A 23,180-nucleotide genomic window follows, 5' to 3' on the forward strand; every position below is an offset into this window, starting at 1 on the left:
CTCCACAACCTCACCAGCATCTAATTTTTTACTTTTACTAATAGCCATTCTAACTGGTGTGAGATGGTATCTCCTTGTGGTTTTGATTTACATTTCTCTAATGATAATGATATTGAGCTTTTTTTATATATGCTTGTTGGCTGCATGTATGTCTTCTTTTGAAAAGTGTTGCCGGGCGCGGTGGCTCAAGCCTGTAATCCCAGCACTTTGGGAGGCCGAGACAGGCGGGTCAGGAGATCGAGACCATCCTGGCTAACACGGTGAAACCCTGTCTCTACTTAAAAAAATACAAAAAACTAGCCGGGCGAGGCAGTGGGCGCCTGTAGTCCCAGCTACTCGGGAGGCTGAGGCAGGAGAATGGCATGAACCCGGGGGACAGAGGTTGCAGTGAGCCCAGATCGTGCCACTGCACTCCAGCCTGGGCGACAGAGCGAGACTCCGTCTCAAAAAAAAAAAAAAAAAAAAAAAGAAAAGTGTCTGTTCGTTTCCTTTTCCCACGTTTTAATGGAGTTGTTTTTCTCTTGTAAATTTGTTTAAGTTCCCTCTAGATGCTGGATTTTAGACCTTTGTTGGATGCATAGTTTGTGAATATTTTCTCTCATTCTGTAGGTTGTCTGTTTACTTTGTTGATAGTTTATTTTGCTGTGCAGAAGCTCTTATATTTAATTAGATCCCATTTGTCAATTTTTGCTTTTGTTGAGATTGCTTTTGGTGTCTTTGTCAGGAAATCTTTTCCTATTCCTGTGTCTAGGATGGTATTGCCTAGGTTGTCTTCCAGGGTTCTTATAGTTTTGGGTTTTACATTTAAGTCTTTAGTCTATCTTGAGTTTATTTTTGTATATGGTGTAAGGAAGGGGTCCAGCTTCAGTCTTCTGCATATGGCTAGCCAGTTATCCTAGCACCATTTGTTGAATAGGAAGTGTTTTCCCCATTGCTTATTTTTGTCAAAGATCAGATGGTCATAGGTGTATGGCCTTATTTCTGGGCTCTCTATTCTGTTCCATTGGTCTATGGGCCTGTTTTTGTACCAGTACCATGCTGTTTTGGTTACTGTAGCCCTGTAGTATAGTTTGAAGTCAGGTAATGTTATGCCTCCTTCTGTGTTCTTTTTACTTAGGATTGCCTTGGTTATTCAGGTTCTTTTTTGATTCCATATGAATTTTAAAATAGTTTTTCCTGGTTCTGTGAAGAATGTCATTGGTAGCTTAATAGTAATAGCACTGAATCTATAAATTGCTTTGGGAAGTGTGTCCATTTTAATGATATTGATTCTTCCTATCCATGAGCATGAGATGTTTTACCATTTTTTTGGTGTCATCTCTGATTTCTTTGAACAGTGTTTTGTAACTCTCACTGTACAGATCTTTCACCTCCCTGGTTAGCTGTATTCCTAGTTATTTTATTCTTTTTTGGGCAACCGTGAATAGAATTGCCTTCCTGATTTGGCTCTCAGCTCTTGTTGGTGTATAGGAGTGCTAGTGATTGTTGTACATCGATTTTGTATCCTGAAACTTTGTTGAAGCTATTTGTCAGCTGATGGAGTTCCTGGGCCAAGACTATGGGGTTTTCTAAATATAGAATCATGTTGTCTGCAAACAGGGATAGTTTGACTCCCTTTCTTCCTATTTGTATGCCCTTTTTTCTTTCTCTTGCCTGATTGCTCTGGCTAGAACTTCCAATACTATGTTGAATAGGACTAGTGAGCAAAGGCATCTTTGTTTTGTGATGGCTTTCAAGGGGAATGCTTTTGTCCATCCAGTATGATATTGGCTGTGGGTTTGTTGTAGATGGCTCTTATTATTTTGAGGTATGTTCCTTCAACACCTGGTTTATTGAGAATTTTTAACATAAAGGGGTGTTGAATTTTATTAAAGCCTTTTCTTCATCTATTGAGATAATCATGTGGTTTTTGTCTTTAGTTCTGTTTATGTGATGAATCATATTTATTGATTTGCATATGTTGAACCAACTTTGCACCCCGGGGATGAAGCCTACCTGATCACAGTGGATTAGATTTTTGATGTGCTGCTGGATTTGGTTTGCAGGTATTGTGTTGAGGATTTTTGCATTAGTGTTCATCAAGAATATTGGCCTGAAATTTTCTTTTTTTGTTAAGCTGACACTTTTTAGTTTGATGCTACCCCATTTGTCTGGTTTGCTTTTGTTGCCTGTGCTTTTGGGGTCATATCCAAAATATCATTGCTCAAAAGCTTGATGGTCAAGAAGCTTTTCCCTTTGTTTTCTTCTAGTAGTTTTATAGTTTCAGGTCTTGTGTTTAAGTCTTTAATCCATTTTGAGTTGATTTTGTATATGGTTTGGGATAAAGATCTAGTTTAATCCTTTTGAATATGAATATCCAGTTCTCCCCACACCATTTGTTGAAGAGACTGTCCTTTCTCCTTTGCATATTCTTGGCATCATTATTGAGGATCAATTGACCATAAATGCATAGTTTTATTTCTAGCCTCCCTGTTCTGTTCCGTTGGTTGATGTGTCTGTTTTTATGCCACCACCTTGCTGTTATGATTACTAGAGCTTTCTTGACACAGTATGTTTTGAGATCAGGAATTGTGATGCCTCCAGTATTTTTTTCCTGAGGATTGCTTTGGGTATTTGGGGTCTTTTGTGGTTCTATATAAATTTTAATTTTTTTTCTATTTTTGTAAAAAAATGCCATTGGGATTTTGATACGGATTGTACTGAATCAGAATATTGCATTAATACTCCAATCCATGAACATAAGATATCTTTCCATTTATTTTTGTCTTGTTTAACTTCCTTCATCAATGTTTTATAGTTTCAGTGTACATGTTTTTCACCTCTCTGGTTAAATTTACTCTTAGGTATTTTTTTTGATGCTATTGTAAATGAGATTGTTTCTTGATTTCTTTTTCAGACAGTTCATTGTTAGTGTATAGAAGCACTATTGATTTTTGACATTGATTTTGTAACCTGTAACTTTACTGAATTTATTCATTAGTTCTAGTAGTTCTTTTTTGGTGGAGTCTTTAGGGTTTTTTTTATATATATATATACACACACATATATATTTATATGTATATCATTTTAAGTGTAAACAGAGATAAATTTCCTTTTTAATATTTGATTTGGGTCTCTTTCATTTATTTTTCTTGCCTAATTGCTGTGACCAGGACTTCCAGTACTGTGTTACGTAGAAGTAGTGAGAGTAGGCATCCTTGCCTTTTTCCTCATTTTAGTGGTAAAACTTTCAATTTTTCACCATTGAGTATGATGTTTGTTGTGGGCTTGTCATATATGGCCTTTATCATATTGAGGTACATTCCTTCTGTAGCGAACTTATTGAGAGTTTGTATCACAAAAGAATGTTGAATTTTGTCAAATGCTTTTTTTTTTTTTGGTGTGTGTATATTGAGATTATCATGTGGTTTTAGTCCTTCATTCTGTTAATGTGACATTTCACATTAATTGATTTGCATATGTGGAATCATCCTTGCATCTTGCATCCCAGGGATCAATCACACTTGATCATGGTTATTATCTTTTTTTAACAGAGTCTCGCTCTGTCGCCCAGGCTGGAGTGCAGTGGTGTGATCTCGGCTCACTGCAAGCTCCACCTCCTGGGTTCACGCAATTCTCCTGCCTCAGCCTCTTGAGTAACTGGGACTACAGGCGCCCACCACCATGCCCGGCTAATTTTTTTTTTTTTTTTTTTTTTTGTATTTTTAGTAGAGACGGGGTTTCACTGTGTTAGCCAGGATGGTCTTGATCTCCTGACCTCATGATCCGCTCGTCTCACCCTCCCAAAGTGCTGGGATTACAGGCGTGAGCTACCGCGCCTGGCCAGTTATTATCTTTTTAATGTGCTATCAAATTCAGTTTGCTAGTATTTTGTTGAAGATTTGTCCGTTTATGTTCATCAGGGATATTGACCTATAATTACGTCTTGTAGAATTTTTGTCTGGCTTTGGTATCAGGGTAATGCTGGACTCATAAAATAAATTTGGAAGTGTTCCTTGCTCTTCAATTTTTTTTTACGTGAGTTTGAAAAGGATTGACATTAATTCATTTTTTTTTTTTTTTTTTTTTGAGATGGAGTTTTGCTCTTGTAGCCCAGGCTGGAGTGCAATGGCACAATCTTGGCTTACTGCAACCTCTGCCTCCTGGGTTCAAGTGATTCTCCTGCCTCAGCCTCCCAAGTAACTGGTATTACAGGTGCTCACCACCATGCCCGATTAATTTTTGTATTTTTAGTAGAGACAAGGTTTCACCATGTTGGCCAGGCTGATCTTGAACTCCTGACCTTAAGTTATCCACCCACCCTGGCCTCCCAAAGTGCTGGGATTACAGGCATGAGCCACTGCGCCTGGCAACATTAATTCTTTAAATGTTTGCATTCACCTATGAAGCATCAGGTCCTGGGCTTTTCTTTGTTGGGAGGTTTTTGATTACTGGTTCAATGTCTTCACTTATTACTGGTCTTTTCAGATTTTTAAATTTCTTCTTGACTCAGTCCTGGTAGGTTGTATTTTTCTAGAATTTTATCCATTTATTCCAGTTTATCTAATTTTTTGGTATTAAATTGTTCATAGTTATCTCTCATGATCCTTTGTAACACCTCCTCTTTCATTTCTGATTTTACTTACTTGAGTTTTTTGTTTTTTTTTTTCTTTAGTTTAGCTAAAGGTTTGTCAATTTCATTTATCTTTTTAAAAAAGCAACTCTGGCTAGGTGTGGTGGCTGACAGCTGTAATCCCAGCACTTTGGAGGCTGAGGTGAGGGGATCGCTTGAACCCAGGAGTTTGAGACCAGCTGGGGCAACATAGTGAGACTCCACCTTTATAAAAAATAAATAAAAAGTAACTCTCAATTTTATTGACATTTTCTATTATTTTTCTAGCCGCTATTTGATTTATTTCTGGTTTGATCTGTATCATTTATTTCTTATGCTGACTTTGAGTTTAGTTTTTTTTCTTTTTCTATTTCCTTGATGTGTAAAGTTAAGTTGTTTCCTTCCTTCTTTCCTTCCTTCCTTCCTTCCATCAAAATTAAAGTGAAATTGTGTTTTTTATTTTTATTATAAATGGAATGCAACATCATGTAGAAATCAGAAAACACAAACATGTTATAAGAATAAAACAAAAAATTTCCATACCACCAGACATGATCAATCAATATTTAGGTGATTTTTAATGTAGGTGTTTAACTCTATGAACTTCCCTCTTAAATCTGCTTCTTCTGCATCCAGTAAGTTTTGGTATGTTGTGTTTTCATCATCATTTTTCTTAAGATATTTCTTGATTTCTCTTTTGATTTCTTCTTTGACCCACTGGTTGTTCAGCAATTTGTTGTTTAATTTTCACCTATTTTTGACTTTTAAAATTTTCCTCTTGTTGATTTCTAGTGTCATAACCATTGGGTCAGAAAAAATACTTGATATGATTTGTTTATCTATTTATTTTTTTAAAATTTATTTTTGATAGAGTCTTGCTCTGTCACCCAGGTGCAGTGGCAAAATCTTGGCTCACTGCAACCTCCACCTCCCAGGTTCAAGCAATTCTCCTGCCTCAGCCTCCTGAATAGCTGGAATTACAGGTGGCCGCCACCAAGCGTGGCTAATTTTCGTATTTTTAGTAGAGACGGGGTTTCACCATATTGGTCAGGCTGGTCTTGACCGCCTGACCTCAGGTGATCTGTCCACCTTGGCCTCCCAGAGTGCTAGGATTATAGGCGTGAGCCACTGTGCCTGGCCAATACTTGATATGATTTAAATCTTGAATTTCTTAAGACTTGTTTTGTGGCCTAACATATGATCTACTTAGAAAATGTTCCAGGCCGGGCGCGGTGGCTCAAGCCTGTAATCCCAGCACTTTGGGAGGCCGAGATGGGTGGATCACAAGGTCAGGAGATCGAGACCATCCTGGCTAACACGGTGAAACCCCATCTCTACTAAAAAAATACAAAAAACTAGCCGGGCGAGGTGGCGGGCACCTGTAGTCCCAGCTACTCGGGAGGCTGAGGCAGGAGAATGGCGTGAACCCGGGAGGTGGAGCTTGCAGTGAGCCGAGATCCGGCCACTGCACTCCAGCCTGGGCGACAGAGCGAGACTCCGTCTCAAAAAAAAAAAAAAAAAAAAAAAGAAAATGTTCCACATGTGCTTGAAAAGACTGTGTATTCTGCTGCTACTGAATGGAATGTTCTGTAAATGTCTGTTAGATCTATCTGGTCTATAGTATTGTCCAAGTCTGTTGTTTCCTTATTGATTTTCTGTCTCTCTGAACTATTGTTGCAAGTGGGATATTGAAGTTCCCTACTATTATTAGAATATAATAATGATAATACTATTATTGTATTGCTGCCTACTTCTCCCTTCAGTTCTAGTAATATTAGCTTTATGTATTTAGGTGCCGTGATGTTGAGTACATATATCTTCACAATTGTTATATTCTTTTGATTAATTGACTTATTTATCATTATATGATGACTTTCTTTGTCTCTTGTGGCAGTTTTAAGGAAAGATCTATTTTTTCTGATATAAGCATAGTTCTCCCTGATCTCCCTTGGTTATCATTTGCATGGAATATCTTTTGCCATCCTTCCACTTTCAGCCTATGTGTGATCTTAAATCTAAATTGAGTTTCTTATAGGCAGCTTATAGTTGGATTTTACAAAATCCATTCAGCCACTCTATGTCTTTTGACTGGAGAATCTAATCCATTTACATATAAATTAATGATTGGCAGGTAAGGGACTATTATTGCTATTTTGTTTATTGTTTTCTGTCTGCTTTGTAGTTCCTTTGTTCCATTCTTCCTTCTTCTCTTGCTGTCTTCCTTTGTGATTTGATTTTTTTTGTTGTTAATATGTTTTGATTCCTTTTTCTATGTTTGGTGTATCTACCACAGTTTTTTTTTTTTTCTTTGTGGATACCATGAGGCTTACATAAAACATCTTTTAGTTATAACAGTCTATGCCAAGCTAATAACAACTTTGACCACATACAAAAACTCGACCCTTTAACTTCTCCTCCCCACACATTTTACATTAATGTCACACTTTATCAATTAATTTGCAATAAAGGTGCAAAGATGGTTTAAGAGTTTTTCACCAAACGGTTCTCGAACAATTGGACATTCATAGTAAAAAAATAAAAATAAACTTCTATTGATACCTCACGCCATATAAAAATTAATTCAAAATAAGGAATTTCTTTTTTTTTTTTTTTTGAGACGGAGTCTGGCTCTGTCGCCCAGGCTGGAGTGCAGTGGCCAGATCTCAGCTCACTGCAAGCTCCGCCCCCTGGGTTCCCGCCATTCTCCTGCCTCAGCCTCCCGAGTAGCTGGGACTACAGGCGCCGCCACCATGCCCGGCTAGTTTTTTGTATTTTTTTTAGTAGAGACGGGGTTTCACCGTGTTCGCCAGGATGGTCTCGATCTCCTAACCTCGTGATCTGCCCGTCTCGGCCTCCCAAAGTGCTGGGATTACAGGCTTGAGCCACCGCGCCCGGCCAGGAATTTCTTTAAAAGTTTAACATATGGTTATCATACCAGCAACTTCCCTCCTAAGGATTTTTTTTTTTTTTTTTTTTTTTTTGAGACAGAGTCTTGCTCTGTCGCCCAGGCTGGGGTGCAGTGGCCGGATCTCAGCTCACTGCAAGCTCCGCCTCCCGGGTTTAGACCATTCTCCTGCCTCAGCCTCCCGAATAGCTGGGACTACAGGCGCCCGCCACCTCGCCCGGCTAGTTTTTTGTATTTTTTAGTAGAGACGGGGTTTCACCGTGTTAGCCAGGATGGTCTCGATCTCCTGACCTCGTGATCCGCCCGTCTCGGCCTCCCAAAGTGCTGGGATTACAGGCTTGAGCCACCGCGCCTGGCCTTTTTTTTTTTTTTTTTGAGACAGAGTCTCACTCTGTTGCCCAGGCTGGAGTGCAGTGGCATGATCTTGGCTCACTGCAAGCTCTGCCTCCTGGGTTCACTCCATTCTCCTGCCTCAGCCTTCCAAGTAGCTGGGACTACAGGCGCCCGCCACCATGCCTGGCTAATTTTTCTATATTTGGTAGAGACAGAGTTTCACTGTATTAGCCTGGATGGTCTTGATCTCCTGACCTCGTGATCAGCCTCCCAAAGTGCTGGGATTACCGGTGTGAGCCACTGCGCCCAGCCTCCTAAGCCTTTACTTAAGAGAAATGAAAACAGATGTCCACATGAAAACCTGTATGCAAACGTTTCTGGTCGCTCTATTAATAATCATCCCTTAGAAAAAACCAACATGTCCTTCAACTAAGAAATGGATAAACCAACTGTGGCACGCCTATACAATGGGAATACTAATCAGCAATAAAAGAGAGCAAATTACTAATACATGCGACAACACAGATGAATCTTAAATGCATTATTGTAGGTGAAAGAAGCCAAATTAAAAAGGCCGCATACAATATAATTCTATTTATATGACATTCCAGAAAAGCCAATAAGAGCAGAAAACAGTTGAGTGGTTGCCAGATGTTGGTAGTTGGAGGGGAGAGATTGACTATGATGGGGCAGAAGGGAATATTTTGGGGATGAAGAAGCTATTTTCTGTTTTGACTGTGGTGTTGGTTATATGACTTTATTGTTTTTGAGACAGAGTCTTGCTCTGTTGCCCAGGCTGGAGTGCAACCTTCACCTCCTGGGTTCAAGCAATTCTCCTGCCTCAGCCTCCCAAGTAGCTGGATTACAGTCACCATGCCCAGCTAATTTTTGTATTTTTAGTAGAGATGGGGTTTCACCATGATTTCCAGGCTGGTCTCAAACTCCTGACCTCAGGTGATCCACCCACTGGCCTCTCAAAGTGCTGGGAGGCATCCGGCCAGTTATATGACTTTGTATGTTTGTCAAAACTCATAAAACTATGTACTAAAAGCCTGAATTTTATTGTATGTAAACTCTTCCCCAATAAATCTGACCTAAAAAACAATAAAAATTCTGTTGACTTTAGGATAAAGCTTAAATGCCTGTATTGAATTATCAATGAATCATCCCTCAATGGTGTATGAGGCAGAAATCACTTTGCAGAGCCGTGGCATGATGTCCCCTGCACATTCCCTTCCTAGAACTTGTCCCAGTTTGAAATTGCTGTACACATCTCCCTGTTAATCCATCGATTACTCTCCTCCCCTCCACCTGGCTGCACTGAGCTCAGGCCCTGGAAGGCGCTGTTTCTCTATTACCCAGCTGTGTGCTTAGCAATAACACGTTTGGTGAATGAATGAATGAATGAATGAATGAATGGGTGATTAAATAGGTGAATTTTATGGATGAATTCTACATATCGACCTTGAAGATATTCGAAACATCTTTTTACTTGTAGGTAAACAGCATTTCTTAATATCACAACAAATATTCCTGGGTAGCAATAGTTATTTTTAATCTAAGCCAGTTATTAGCCTTATTAGAGTGCCAACTTTGACTTTTTACCCCCCCCTAAGATTCCTAATATATTGAAAGGGTGGTATTCTGTCTGCTCTTCTAGAATTTTCTATCTGTATTTTCCAACCCAAATCCTTCTTTGCTGCCTTAATAATCTCCCAGGAATACCATCTGGGGTAAATCCTCACGCACTGCTCATTGACTCTACTATAGGCTTCTTTATTCTTTATCTTTTAAATTATTAAAAACATATATATATATATGTTTTTATCTTTTAAATTATTCTTTATCTTTTAAATTATTAAAAACATATATATATATATGTGTATACATATATATACACACACACTTAGAGGTTGGGGTCTTGCTCTGTTGCCCAGGCTGGAGTGCAATGGTGACAAAGCTCACTACAGCCTTAAACTCCTTGGCTCAAGGGATCCTCCCACTTCAGCCTCCTGAGTAGCTGGGATTACAGGCAGAAACCACTCTGCCAGGCTTATTATATAGGTTCCTTTAGCTGGTAGCACATTCAAATGATAATTTATCATGAACCATATAGAAGATCACATCTTCTCCAGAGGGATTCTCCAGCAGACATAACTTTTCTTCACAGAGAGAAAACCCCCACATCTGCTTTAGGTGGGAAGAGGTGTGTGATTATGGCCCTGTCTCTTTCAGATCGGCGCCTACTTCGGGGCCTCCCTCTGCTCCGTGGATGTGGACAGCAACGGCAGCACTGACCTTGTCCTCATCGGCGCCCCCTATTACTATGAGCAGACCCGAGGGGGCCAGGTGTCTGTGTGCCCCTTGCCCAGGGCGGTGAGTGGTGATGGGACCTGGGCTGGGTGGGGCCCGGTGTGGGTGGCGGGGTCGCCTGAGTTTGGGCCTGATACTGTTTGTGTTTAGCAGAGGGGTCGGTGGCAGTGTGATGCTGTTCTCTACGGGGAGCAGGGCCAACCCTGGGGCCGCTTTGGGGCAGCCCTAACAGTGCTGGGGGACGTGAATGGAGACAAGCTGACGGATGTGGCCATTGGGGCCCCAGGAGAGGAGGACAACCAGGGTGCTGTTTACCTGTTTCATGGAACCTCAGGATTTGGCATCAGCTCCTCTCATAGCCAGGTGAGACCTGATCACTGTCCTTGTCATGACAGTAGCCTCTTTGTTGATCTTTCTCCTTCTAATTCAGTGTGCCCACAGCTGCTAGATAAGTTCTCACAGTACTCCTTTCAGAACCTTCAAAAATAATAACATGTGACTGGGCCTGGTGGCTCATGCCTGTAATCCCAGCACTTTGGAAGGCTGAGTTGGGAGGATTGTTTAAGCCCAGGAGTTCAAGACCAGTCAGGGCAATATAGTGAGAACCCATCTCTCCAAAAAAAAGAGAAAAAGAATTAGCCAGGTGTGGTAGCACACACCCATGGTCTCAGCTACTCTGGAGGCTGAGGCCGGAGGATTGCTTAAGCCTGGGAGGTTGAGGCTGCAGTGAGCCCTGGTCACACCACTGTATTCCAGCAGCTGGAGTGACAGAGTCAGACTTGCACGTGCATGCACACACACACACACACACACTTCACAAAAATCTCAAAGACTCTTAGTTCCGGATTGATTATTTCTACAGCAATAGGAGGTACATGATAGCCTCATCACTCCCACTTTGTAGATGAGTAGAGCAAGGCCCAGCGATGGCACATGGCAAGCTAGCAGTATTGGGATGCAGGCATTCCTTTCTTCTGAATCTTGGTCCTGGTAAGGTGACCAAGAGCTCTAGTTTGCCTAGCTCTGTCCCAGATTTAGCACTGAAATCCCACATCCTGGGAAACCTATGAGGTTGGCCACCTTACAGTATTGCACACTTCACAGATGTGGAGTTGTGCAGTCACACGTGCCGCTCTTTCAGAAGGGCCCTGTGCTTGGCTTCATGCTCTGCTATTGCCATCTTCAATTCTTAATAATTTTTCAACAAGGGGTCCTACAATTTTTGCACTGAGTCTTGCAAAGCATGGAGCCCATTCTGATGACTTGTCACCCTATATTCTGGCCCTGACAACTGTTTTCCTCTGTAAGTTGGCTTTCTGTCTCCTGCCAGGTGGAGCTCACTGTCTAGAGGGACCCTTACAGTCTGGTTCCATCTTCCCTGTGTCATCCTCTTTCCCACCACAGCCACCTGAGACCGTCTAGTCTTCTGGCCTCTGGTCTCTGGGTTTTTACCAGCCTCACGTTTTTCTTTCTTTATGTTTAAAATTTTTTTTTATTTAAAATCTTAACAGATTTTAAAATGCACAATGTAATACTGTCATCTATTGGTGCAATGTTGTACAGCAGATCTCTTGAACTTCATCTTGCATGCTGAAAATGTATACCCATTGATTAGCAACTCCTCATTGTTCTCCAGCCCCTGGCAGCCACCATTATATTCTTTGCTTCAATGAGTTTGGTTATCTTATTTTTTTATTTTTTGAGACGAAGTTTCACTCTGTCGCCCAGGTTGGAGTGCAGTGGCACCAACTCGGCTCACTGCAACCTCTACCTCTTGGGTTCAAGTGATTCTTCTGTCTCAGCCTTCCGAGTAGCTGGGATTGTAAGCATACACCACCATGCCTGGCTAGTTTTTGTATATTTTGTAGAGACTGGGTTTTGCCATGTTGTCCAGGCTGGTCTTGAGCTCCTGGGCTCAAGTGATCCACCTGCCTTGGCCTCCCAAAGTGTTGGGATTACAGGCATGAACCACTGCACCCGGCCAGTTTGCCTATTTTAGATAACTCATATAAGTGAAACCATGCCATATTTATCCTTCTGTGACTGGCTTATTTCACTTAGAATAATGTCCTCCAGGTTCATCCATGTTGTCACAAATGAAAGAATATCTTTCTTCTTTTTCTTCTCCTCCTCCTCCTTTTTTTTTTTTTTTTTTTTTTTTTTTGAGACAAAGTCTTGTTCTGTCATGCAGGTTGGAGTGCAGCAGTGCAAACACGGCTCCCTGAAGCCTCAACCTCCTGGGCTCAAGCGACCCTCCCACCTCAGTCTCCTGAGTAGCTGGGACTGTGGGCCATGCCACTCTGCCTGTCTAATTTATTTTTATTTTTTTTTGTAGAGATGGGGTCTTCCTATGTTGTCCAGGCTGATGTCTTTCTTTTTTAACGCTGAATAGTATCCTACTGTGTGTATATACCACATTAAAAAAATCCATCATTTCCTGGTAGAGAGGGGAGAAAAAATCCCTCATCTGTTGATAGTCATTTAGGTTGTTTTCACATCCTGGCTATTGTGAATAGTGCTGCAATGAACATGGGCATGTTCATATCTCTTTGAGATCATAATCCCAATTCCTTTGGACAAATAACCAGAAGGAAGATTGTTAAATCATATGGTAGTTCTATTTCTAATTTTTTGAGGAACTTACATACTGTTTTCCCTAAGGGCTGCACCATTTTGCATTCTCACCAACAGTGTGCAAAGGTTCCGATTTTTCCATGTATTTACTAACACTTGTCTTTTTTTTTTTGACAATAGTGAGGCTAGCAGGTGTGCAAGTGATATTTCACTGTGGCTTTGATTTGCATTTCCCTGATGATTAGTGATGTTGAGCATCTTTTCACGTATCTATTGGGCATTTTTGTGTCTGAAGAAAATGTGTCTTCAAGCCCTTAAGCCTATTTTTAAATTAAGTTATTAAGGCCAAGCGCGGTGGCTTATGCCTGTAATCCCAGCACTTTGGGAAGCCGAGGCGGGCGGATCACCTGAGGTCAGGAGTTTGAGACCAGCCTGGCCAACATGGTGAAACCTCATCTCCACTAAAAATACAAAAATTAGCTGGGCTGTGGTGGCCTGTAATCCCAGCTACTCGGAAGGCTGAGGCAGCAGAATCACTTGAACCCGGGAGGCGGAGGTTGCAGTGAGCCGAGATTGTGCCACTGCACTGCAGCCTGGGAGACAGAGGGAGATCGTGTCTCAAAAAAAAAGTTATTAGATATTTTGCTATTGAGTTGTATGAGTTCACTATGTATTTTGGAGATTAACCCCTTATCAGATACATAGTTTGCAAATACTCTCTCCCATTCTGGAGGTTATATTTTACCTTGCTTATTGTTGCCTTTGCTCTGTAGAAGTCTCACTTGGTTTGATGCAGTCAGATTTGGTTATTTTTGTTGCCTGTACTTTTGGTATCATAGCCATAAACTCATTGCTCAAACCACCATCTTTACAGCTTCTCCTCTGAGTTTTATTCTAGATGTTTTACATTTTCATTGAAGTCTTTAATTCATTTTTAATTGATTTTTGTGTATGATATAAGAGTCAAGTTGCATTATCTTGCATTCGTATATCCAGTTTCCCAGTACCATTTGTCTAAGAGAGTATCTTTTACCCATTGTATATTCTTGGTATTATTTTGGAGAATCAGTTGGACCCATATGGATGGGTTTATTTCTGGGCTCTCTATTCTGTTCCATTGGTCTATATGTCTATCTTTATGCTAGTACCATACTATTTTAAGTACTATAACTTTGTCATTTATATATACAAAATCCTGCATTTTATTAGAGTCAAATAACATTAAATGAAAGACACTTACATTTGTTTTAGAAAATCCATTGATGTTGCCCAATTTGGCACATACTCGTAAAAGCAAGTTTTATTAACTCATATATTTGGAACTAAAAAGTATTTGAAGTTGATCACAGCATAATGAATCCTCAATTTCCAGAGTACTAGAGATGATTATATACAAAAATCCAGTAAAACTTATTTTACTAATTTACCAGTTCTATATCACTCCTAAATATCCCTAAAAATATGGTTTTATAAAAAGTAGTGTTCTATAATTCACAATTATGAAGAGCTTTATTATAATCCGAGTATGAACTGTGTATCACCCATATCATGGCTTCAGAAAACTATTGCTTTTCTTGCTAACTTATTTAAGGTTTCAGTACATGAGTCAGTATGCAGAACTCACTATGTTGTGACTGTGATCTGTAATGATAAAAATAGAGAACCTCTTTGACTTGAATCTAAAAAAGTCACCTTATCATAAAACAGTGTTAACATAATCAAGAATTAACCCTCACAAATAAACAAACCACTTCTTATGGCTTTTAAAAATAGCTCATGCTCATGGTTCTTTCAAAACGATGTTGTAGCTACTGTCTTTTCTAACAAAGGAATATTTTCATCATAGCAACTATTTCTGAGCCAAAAATAAACCACACTAAAAACAGAAGAAAATTCTCAGTGTAGAAAGGAAAATGTTCATCTGTTGTGCAATAGCAGGCATTGGGCTCTGTGAGCACTTTTCAGACATCCTCAATCAACCCAACTAGAGGCACTATTGAGTTTATCCAGTAAGTGCACCATGCAATCTAGTGCTGTGAGGGCATTACTTAATTAGCCAAAGGAAGAACAGTCTTTTCTTTTCTTTTCTTTCTTTTCTCCTTTCCTTTCTTCTTTTCTTTCTTTCTTAAAGGAAGAACAATCTTTTCTTTCTCTCTTTCTCTTTCTTTCTTAAGGAAGAACAATCTTTTCTTTCTTTTTCTCTTTCTCTCTCTTTCTTAAGGAAGAACAATCCTCTTTTTCTTTCTCTTTCTTTCTTTCTTTCTGTCTGTCTGTCTTTCTTTCTTTCTTTCTTTCTTTCTTTCTTTCTTTCTTTCTTTCTTTCTTTCTTTCTTTCTTTCTTTCTTTCTTTCTGTCTCTCTCTCTCTCTCTCTCTCTCTCTCTCTCTCTCTCTCTCTCTCTCTGTCTCTCTCTCTTTCTCTCTGTCTCTGTCGCTTTCTTTTTATTTTTTTGAGACAGGGTCTCCCTCTGTTGCCCAGGCTGGAGTGCAGTGACGAGATCACAGCTCACTGCAGCCTTGACACCCGGGCTCAAGCAATTCTCCCTTCTCAGCCACCCAAGTAGTTGAGAATATAGGTGTGCACCCCCACGCTTGGCTAATTTTTCAATTTTTTGTAGAGATGAAGTCTCACTATGTTGGCCAGCCTGGTCTTCTGGTCTTAAGCCATCCTCCTGCCTCGGCCTCTCAGAGTGTTAGGATTATAGATGTGAGCCACTGCGCCCAGCCAGAGCAATCTTCAAGTTATATACCAGTAATTTATATAGCTTTTCTAAAATTTAAGCAAGTACTGAATGGACTATAGTTATTATCTAAAATTTAAGCAAGTACTGAGTGAACTATAGTTATTATATGATTTAAAAAAAAATCAGTAGCTTTTTGGAGTACAGGTGTTTTTTGGTTACATGGATGAATTCTATAGTGGTGAACTCTGAGATTTTAGTGCACTTGCCATCAAAGCAGTGTACACTGTACCAAATATATAGTCTTTTGTCTCTTACCTCCTCCCAGACTCCCCTTCTCCAAGTCCTCAAAGTCCGTTGTATCACTCTTGTCTTTGTATCCTTATAGCTTAGCTCCCATTTTTAAATGAAAACATATATTTAGTTTTCCATTCCTGAGTTACTTCAATAATAGCCTCCAGTTCCATCCAAGTTGCTGCAAAATACATTATTTCATTCCTTTTTATGGCTGAGTAGTACTCCATGGTGTGTGTGTGTGTGTGTGTGTGTGTGTGTGTGTATGTGTGTGTGTATATATATACAAAATGTTTTCTTTATCCACTCATTGGTCGATGGGTACCACAGGTTGGTTGGTTCCATATCTTTGCAGTTGTGAATTGTGCTGCTATAAACATGCATGTTCATGTATCTTTTTCATATAATGACTTCTTTTCCTTTGGGTAGATACCCAGTAGTGGGATTACTGAATCAAATGGTAGATCTACTATTAGTTCTTTAAGGAATCTCCTTACTGTTTTCCATAGAGGTTGTGCTAATTTACATTCCCACTGGCAGTGTAAAAGTGTCCCCTTTTCACCACATCCATGCCAGATCTATTGTTTTTTGACTTTTTAGTTGTGGCCATTCTTGCAGGAGTAAGGTGGTATTTCATTGTAGTTTTAATTTGCATTTCCCTGATGATTAGTGATGTTGAGCATTGTTTTCATATGTTTGTTGGCCGTTTGTATATCTTCTTTTGAGAATTGTCTATTCATATCCTTTGCCCACTTTTTGATGGGATTATTTGTTTTTCCTTGCTGATTTGTTTGAGCTTCTTATAGATTCTGGATAGTAGTCCTTTATCAGATGCGTAGTTGGCAAATATTTTCTTGCATTCTGTGAGTTGTCTGTTTACTCTGATGATTATTTCTTTGCTGTGCAGAAGCTTTTTAGTTTAATTAGGTCCCATTTATTTATTTTTGGTTTTGTTGCATTTGCTTTTGGGGTCTTAGTCATGAATTATTTGCCTAGACCAATGTTCAGAAGAGTTTTTCCAATGTTATCTTCTAGAATTGTTATGATTTCAAGTCTTAGATTTCAGTCTTTGATCCATGTTGAGTTGATTTTTGTATAAGTTGAGAGAAGGGGATCCAGTTTCATTCTTCTACATGTGATTTGCCTGTTTTCCCAGCAACATTTACTGAATAGGGTGTCCTTTTCCCAATTTGTTTTTGTATGCTTTGTAAAAGATCAGTTGGCTGAAAGTATTTGGCTTTATTTCTGGGTTCTTTATTTTGTTCCATGGGTCTAAGTGCCTAGTTTTATACCAGTACTATGCTGTTTTGGTAACTATAACCTTGTAGTATAATTTGAAGTCTGGTACTGTGATGCCTCCAGATTTGTTCTTTTTGCTTCGTATTGCTTTAGCTATTTGGTTTCTTTTTTTGTTCCATATGAGTTTTAGGATTGTTCTATTCTAGTTATGTGAAAAATGATGTTGGTATTTTGATGGGAATTGCATTGAATCTGTAGATTGGGCAGTATGGTCATTTTCACAATATTGATTCTTCCTATCCATGAGCATGTGTCCATTTGTTTGTGTCATCTATAATTTATTTCAGCTGTGTTTTGTAGTTTTCCTTGTATGGAGCTTCATCTTCTTGGTTAACTATATTCCTAGGTATTTTATTTTATTTTTGTAGCTGTTACAAAAGAGATTGAGTTCTTGATTTGATTCTCAGCTTTGTTATTGTTGGTGTACAACAGTGCTACTGATTTGCATACATTGATTTTGTAACCTGAGACTACTGAAATTGTTTATCAGATCTAGGAATCTTTTGGATGAGCCTTTAGGATTTTCTAGGTAAATGATCATATAATTGACAAACAGCTCTAGTTTGACTTCCTCTTTTCCAGTTTGGAACCCTTTGTTTCTTTCTCTTGCCTGATTGGTTTGGCTGGGACTTTCAGTACTGTGTCGAATAGAAGTGCTGAAAGTGGGCATCCTTGTCTTGTTCCAGTTCTTAGGGGGAATGCTTTCAACTTTTCCCCCTTCAATCTGAAATTGGCTGTGCGTTTGTCAGATATGGCTTTTATTATTTTGGGATAAGTCCCCTCTATGTCTAATTTACTGAAAGCTTTATTTTTATCATAAAGGGATTTTATCAAATGCTTGTTCTGCATTTATTGAGATGATCACATAGTTTTTGTCTTTAATTCTGTTTATGTGATATGTCACATTTATTGACTTGCATATGTTAAACCATTCCTGCATCCTTGGGATGAAACCGACTTGATCGTGATGTATTATCTTTTTGATGTACTGTTGGATTTGGTTAGCTAGTATTTTGTTGAGGATTTTTGCTTCTATGTTCATCAGGGATATTGTTCTGTAGTTTTCTTTTTTTTGTTATGTCCTTTTCTGTTTTTGGTATTAGTGTGACACTGGCTTTATAGAATGATTTAGGGAAGATTCCCTCTTTCTCCGTCTTTTGGAATAGCATCAATAGCATTGGTACCAATTCTTTGAATGTCTGTTAAAATGCAGCTGTGAAACCTTCTGGTCCTGGGCTCTTTCTGATTCAATCTCTCTGCTTGTTATTGGTCTGTTCATGGTATCTATTTCTTGCTATAGCTATTATATGACTAATCCAAGGTACCAAAAAGCATTTTTGCATGATTTAGCAGGCCATCCTTTTTCCTTGTGTCCTAATGAGGAAGTTTTTTGACCCTTCATAATTCCCTTAACTAACAAGGATTTTTAGCTCCTCCTCCATCATTTTGTAAAATAATGATGATAATTTAAAACTTCCATCAACATATTAAATTTTCAAAATGAACCAACTAAAAACTACAAAAATCTCAAAGTTTGAGTTTTAAACTGAATATTTGAAGCTAATGTAGAAATTTTTGATAAGAATATCAGTGCGGACATATGAAACTCAAACCTTCACAGCTAATAGTGATGTCTATTAGCATTTTTAAGAGTGCTAATGCAAGGTAAGCGCTCTTTTTTCTTTTTTTTTGAGATGGAGAATTTTGCCCTGTTGCTCACACTGGAGTACAGTGGCATGGTATTGGCTTACTGCAACCTCTGCCTCCTGGGCAAGAGATTCTTTTGCCTCAGCCCCCTGAGTAGCTGGGATTACAGGCATGTGCCACCATGCCCAGCTAATTTTTGTATTTTTGGTGCAGATGGGGTTTCACCATATTGGCCAGTCTGGTCTTGAACTACTGACTTTGTGATCTGCGTGTCTCAGCATCCCCAAATGCTGGGATTACAGGTGTAAGCCACCATGCCTGGCTGCAAGGTACTCTTAATGGCTTTTAAATCATGTTTAACAGTGAGTTCACACAAGTGAGTCCAATGTAGTGTTAGTGTCCAATAATATATGAACATACTTCAAGACAATTGCTGCTACATTTTCAATATAATTATTAATTGTGGTCTGAAAAACACACATAAATGCAAGTGAGACTAAAAGTTGTGTCACAAAAAGAAAAAAAAAAAGAAAAGAAATTCAATGGATCAATTAATGCTGTCAACAGAACAGGCAAGAATGTAACATTACATGTAATTTTTGTTTTCAAAAAAGACACTAAAATGCCACTGGATTAAAATGTATTTATTATTATTATTTTTTTTGAGACAAGGTCTTGGTCTGTCACGCAGGCTGGAGTGAAGTGGTGCAATCATGGCTCACTGCAGCCTTGACCTCCCAGGCTCGTGTGATCCTCCTGCCTCAGCCTCCTGACTGTGACTACAGGTGTATGCTGCCATGCTTGGCTAATTTTTAAATTTCTTTTGCAGTGACAGGGTCTCTCTATGTTTCCCAGGCTGGTCTCCAATTCCTGGGCTCAAGTGATCTTCCCACCTTGGCCTCCCAAAGTGCTGGGATTCCAGGTGTGAGCCACTGCACTCCGCCGGACTATAATTTATTCAGAACATCTTTAGTGTTCATTTGCAGAGATCTTGATCTGCTCAGTAATGCCTTCACAAGATCGATTATAGCCATCTTTTGCAGTGAATGGGTAGGCTGGTCTTCCTGTGGTAGTAGGGGGCAGTCTTTTTTTTTTTTTTTTTAAATCTTCATGTTTTACTTATTTATTATTTGTTTTTAAAATTATACATTGGACCAGGCACAGTGGCTCATGCCTGTAATCCCAGCACTTTGGGAGGCCTAGGCAGTCGGATCACGAGGTCAAGAGTTCAAGACCAGCCTGGCCAACATGGTGAAACCCCATCTCTACTAAAAATACAAAAATTAGCTGGGCTTGGTGGCACGTGCCTGTAATACCAGCTACTTGGGAGGCTGAGGCAGGGGAATTGCTTGAACCAGGAGGCGGAGGTTGCCATGAGCCAAGACTGTGCCACTGCACTCCAGCCTGGCAACAGAGCAAGACTCTGTCTCAAAAAAAAAAAAAAAAAATTAAATTATACGTTAAGCTCTGTGATACATGTGCAGAACGTGCAGGTTTGTTACCTACGTATACAAGTGCCATGGTGGTTTGCTGCACCCATCAACACGTCATCTAGGTTTTAAGCCTCACATGCATTAGGTATTTGTCCTAATGCTCTCCCTCCCCCTTGATCCCCACTCCACAACAGGGTCCAGTGATGTTCCCCTCCCTGTGTCCATGTGTTCTCATTGTTCAGCTCCCACTTATGAGTGAAAGCATGTGGTGTTTGGTTTTCTGTTCCTGTGTTAGTTTGCTGAGAATGATGGTTTCCAATTTCATCTATGTCCCTGCAAAGGATATGAACTCATTCTCTTTTATGACTGCATAGCATTCCATGGTGTATATGTGCCACATTTTCTTTATACAGTCTATCACTGATGGGCATTTGGGTTGGTTCCAAGTCTTTGCTATTGTAAATAGTGCTTCAATAAACATATGTGTGCATGTGTCTTTATAGCAGAATTATTTATAATCCTTTGGGTATATATTCAGTAATGGGATTGATGGGTCAAATGGTATTTCTGGTTCTAGATCCTTGAGGAATCACCACACTGTCTTCCATTATGGTTGAACTGATTTACACTTCCACTGACAGTGTAAAAGCGTTCCTATTTCTCCACATCCTCTCCAGCATTTGTTGTTTTCTGACTTTTTAATGATCACCATTCTAACTGGCATGAGATGGTATCTCATTGTGGTTTTGATTTGCATTTCTCTAATGGCCAGTGATGATGAGCTTTTTTTTTTTTTTTTTTTATGTTTGTTGGCTGCATAAATGTCTTCTTTTGAGAAGTGTCTGTTCATAACCTTGGTCCACTTTTTGATGGGGTTGCTTGTTTTTTTCTTGTAAATTTAAGTTCCTTGTAGATTCTGGATATTAGACCTTTGTCAGATGGATAGGTTGCAAAAATTTTCTCTCATTCTGTAGGTTGCCTGTTCACTCTGATGATAGTTTCTTTTGCTGTGCAGAAGCTCTTTAGTTTAATTAGATCCCATTTATCAATTTTGGCTTTTGCTGCCATTGCTTTTGGTGTTTTAGATATGAAGTCCTTGCCGATGTCTATGTCCTGAATGGTATTGCCTAGGTTTTCTTCTAGGGTTTTTATGGTTTTAAGTTTTACATTTAAGTCTTCAATCCATCTTGAGTAAATTTTTGTATAAGGTGTAAGGAAGGGACCCAGTTTCAGCTTTCTGCATATGGCTAGCCAGTTTTCTCAGCACCATTTATAAAATAGGGAATCGTTTCCCCATTGCTTGTTTTTGTCAGGTTTGTTGAAGATCAGATGGTTGTAGATGTGTGGTGTTATTTCTGAGGCCTCTGTTCTGTTCCATTGGTCTATATATCTGTTTTGGTATCAGCACCATGCTGTTTTGGTTACTGTAGCCTTGTAGTATAGTTTGAAGTCAGATAGTGTGATGCCTTCAGCTTTGTTCTTTTGCTTAGGATTGTCTTGGCTATATGGGCTCTTTTTTGGTTGCATATGAAATTTATAGTAGTTTTCACAAGATCAATTACAGCCAACTTTTGCAGCAAATGGTTAGGCTGGTCCTCCTGTGGTAGTACGGGGCAGTTTTTTTTCTTTTATTTTGAGACAGTCTCACTCTGTCACCCAGGCTGGAGTCCAGTGGCGTGAACTCGGCTCACTGCAACCTCTGCCTCTGGGTTCAGGTGATTCTCCTGCCTCAGCCTCCTGAGTAGCCAGGATTATAGGTGCCCACCACCACACCCAGCTAATTTTTGTATTTTAGTAGCAATGGCATTTCACGATGTTGGCCAGGCTGGTCTCAAACTCCTGACCTCAAGTGATTCACCTGCTTCAGCCTCCCAAAGTCCTGGGATTAGAGGCGTGAGTCACCCAACCCGACCCTCTTTGCCCATTTTTAAATTGGGTTATTTATTATCTTGCTATTGAGTTGTTTATATGTTATGGATATTAACCATTTATCAGTTATATGGTTTGCAAATATTTTCTTCCAGTCTGTAGGTTGTCTCTTCACTCTGCTAATTATTCCTTCATTGTGCAGAAGCTTTTTAGTTTGATGCAATTCCACTTGTCTGTTTTTGTTTTTGTTGCTTGTGCTTTCAGGATCATATAAAAAAATAATTGCCCAGACCAATATCACAAAGCTTTCCCTCTATGTTTCCTTCTAATAGTTTATAGTGTTGGATCTTACATTTAAGCCTTTAACTCACTTTTTAATTTTTTTTAATTTTTAAATTTTATTATATTTTAGACAGAGTCTAGCTCTGTTGCCCAGGCTGGAGTGCAATGGTGCAATTTTGGCTTACTGCAACCTCTGCCTCCCGGGTTCAAGAGATTCTCCTGCCTCAGCTTCCCAAGTAGCTGGAATTACAGGCATCTGCCACCACGTCCAGCTAATTTTTTGTATTTTTAATAGAGACAGGGTTTCACCATGATGGTCAGGCTGGTCTCGAACTCCTGATCTAAGGTAATCCACCCGCCTCAGTCTCCCAAAGTGCTGGGATTACAGGCATGAGCCACTGCTCCCAGCCCAACGCTTTTGATTTTTGTATTTGGTTTGAGATAAAGGCTCAGTTTTATTCTTCTGCCTGTGGATATCCAGTGTTCTTAACACCATTTGTTAAAAAGACTGTCCTTTTCCCATTGTATGCTCTTGGCACCTTTGTTGAAAATTCGTTGATTGTAAATGCATGGGGTCATTTCTGAGCTCTCTATACTGTTCCATTGGTCAATGTCTCAGTTTTTATGCCAGTGTCATGCTGTTTTGCTGACTATACCTTTGTAGCGTATTTTGATGTCAGGTAGTGTGATACCTCTACCTTTATTGTATATGCTCAAGATTGTCTTGGCTATTTGAGGTCTTTCGTGACTTCGTAATTTTAGTATTGTTTTTCCTATTTCTGTAAGAAATGCCATTGGGATTTTGGTAGGAATTACATTGACTCTATAGATCACTTTGAGTAGTATGGACCTTTAAAAAATATTCTTTCAATCCATAATATGAGATATCTTTCCCTTGATTTTTATCTTCATTTTCTTTCATCAATGTTTTATAGTTTTAGTGCGCATATTTTTCACCTTC

The 23,180-nt window shown here is 39.4% G+C and overlaps 1 protein-coding gene across 6 annotated transcripts in view; it reads left to right on the top strand.

The window, feature by feature from the left end:
* ITGAM (integrin subunit alpha M) overlaps nucleotides 1-23,180 on the top strand; it is a 93,490-nt gene that overhangs the window by 52,094 nt on the left and 18,216 nt on the right. For 4 of the 6 annotated variants that reach the window (XR_012428811.1, XM_045381518.3, XM_045381513.3 and 1 more), the window contains exons 13-14: nucleotides 10,065-10,205; nucleotides 10,293-10,505. Coding sequence is in view for 5 of the 6 variants with exons in the window: in XM_045381518.3 (XP_045237453.2) it covers nucleotides 10,065-10,205; nucleotides 10,293-10,505 (354 nt within the window). In the remaining variant the exon portion in view is untranslated. The remainder of the gene's footprint in view (nucleotides 1-10,064; nucleotides 10,206-10,292; nucleotides 10,506-23,180) is intronic. The other 2 variants (XM_045381514.3, XM_045381517.3) reach the window with 1 other exon arrangement.

Source organism: Macaca fascicularis, chromosome 20 (genome assembly GCF_037993035.2).
Source record: "Macaca fascicularis isolate 582-1 chromosome 20, T2T-MFA8v1.1".
In the NCBI taxonomy this organism is placed as follows: Eukaryota; Metazoa; Chordata; class Mammalia; order Primates; family Cercopithecidae; genus Macaca; species Macaca fascicularis.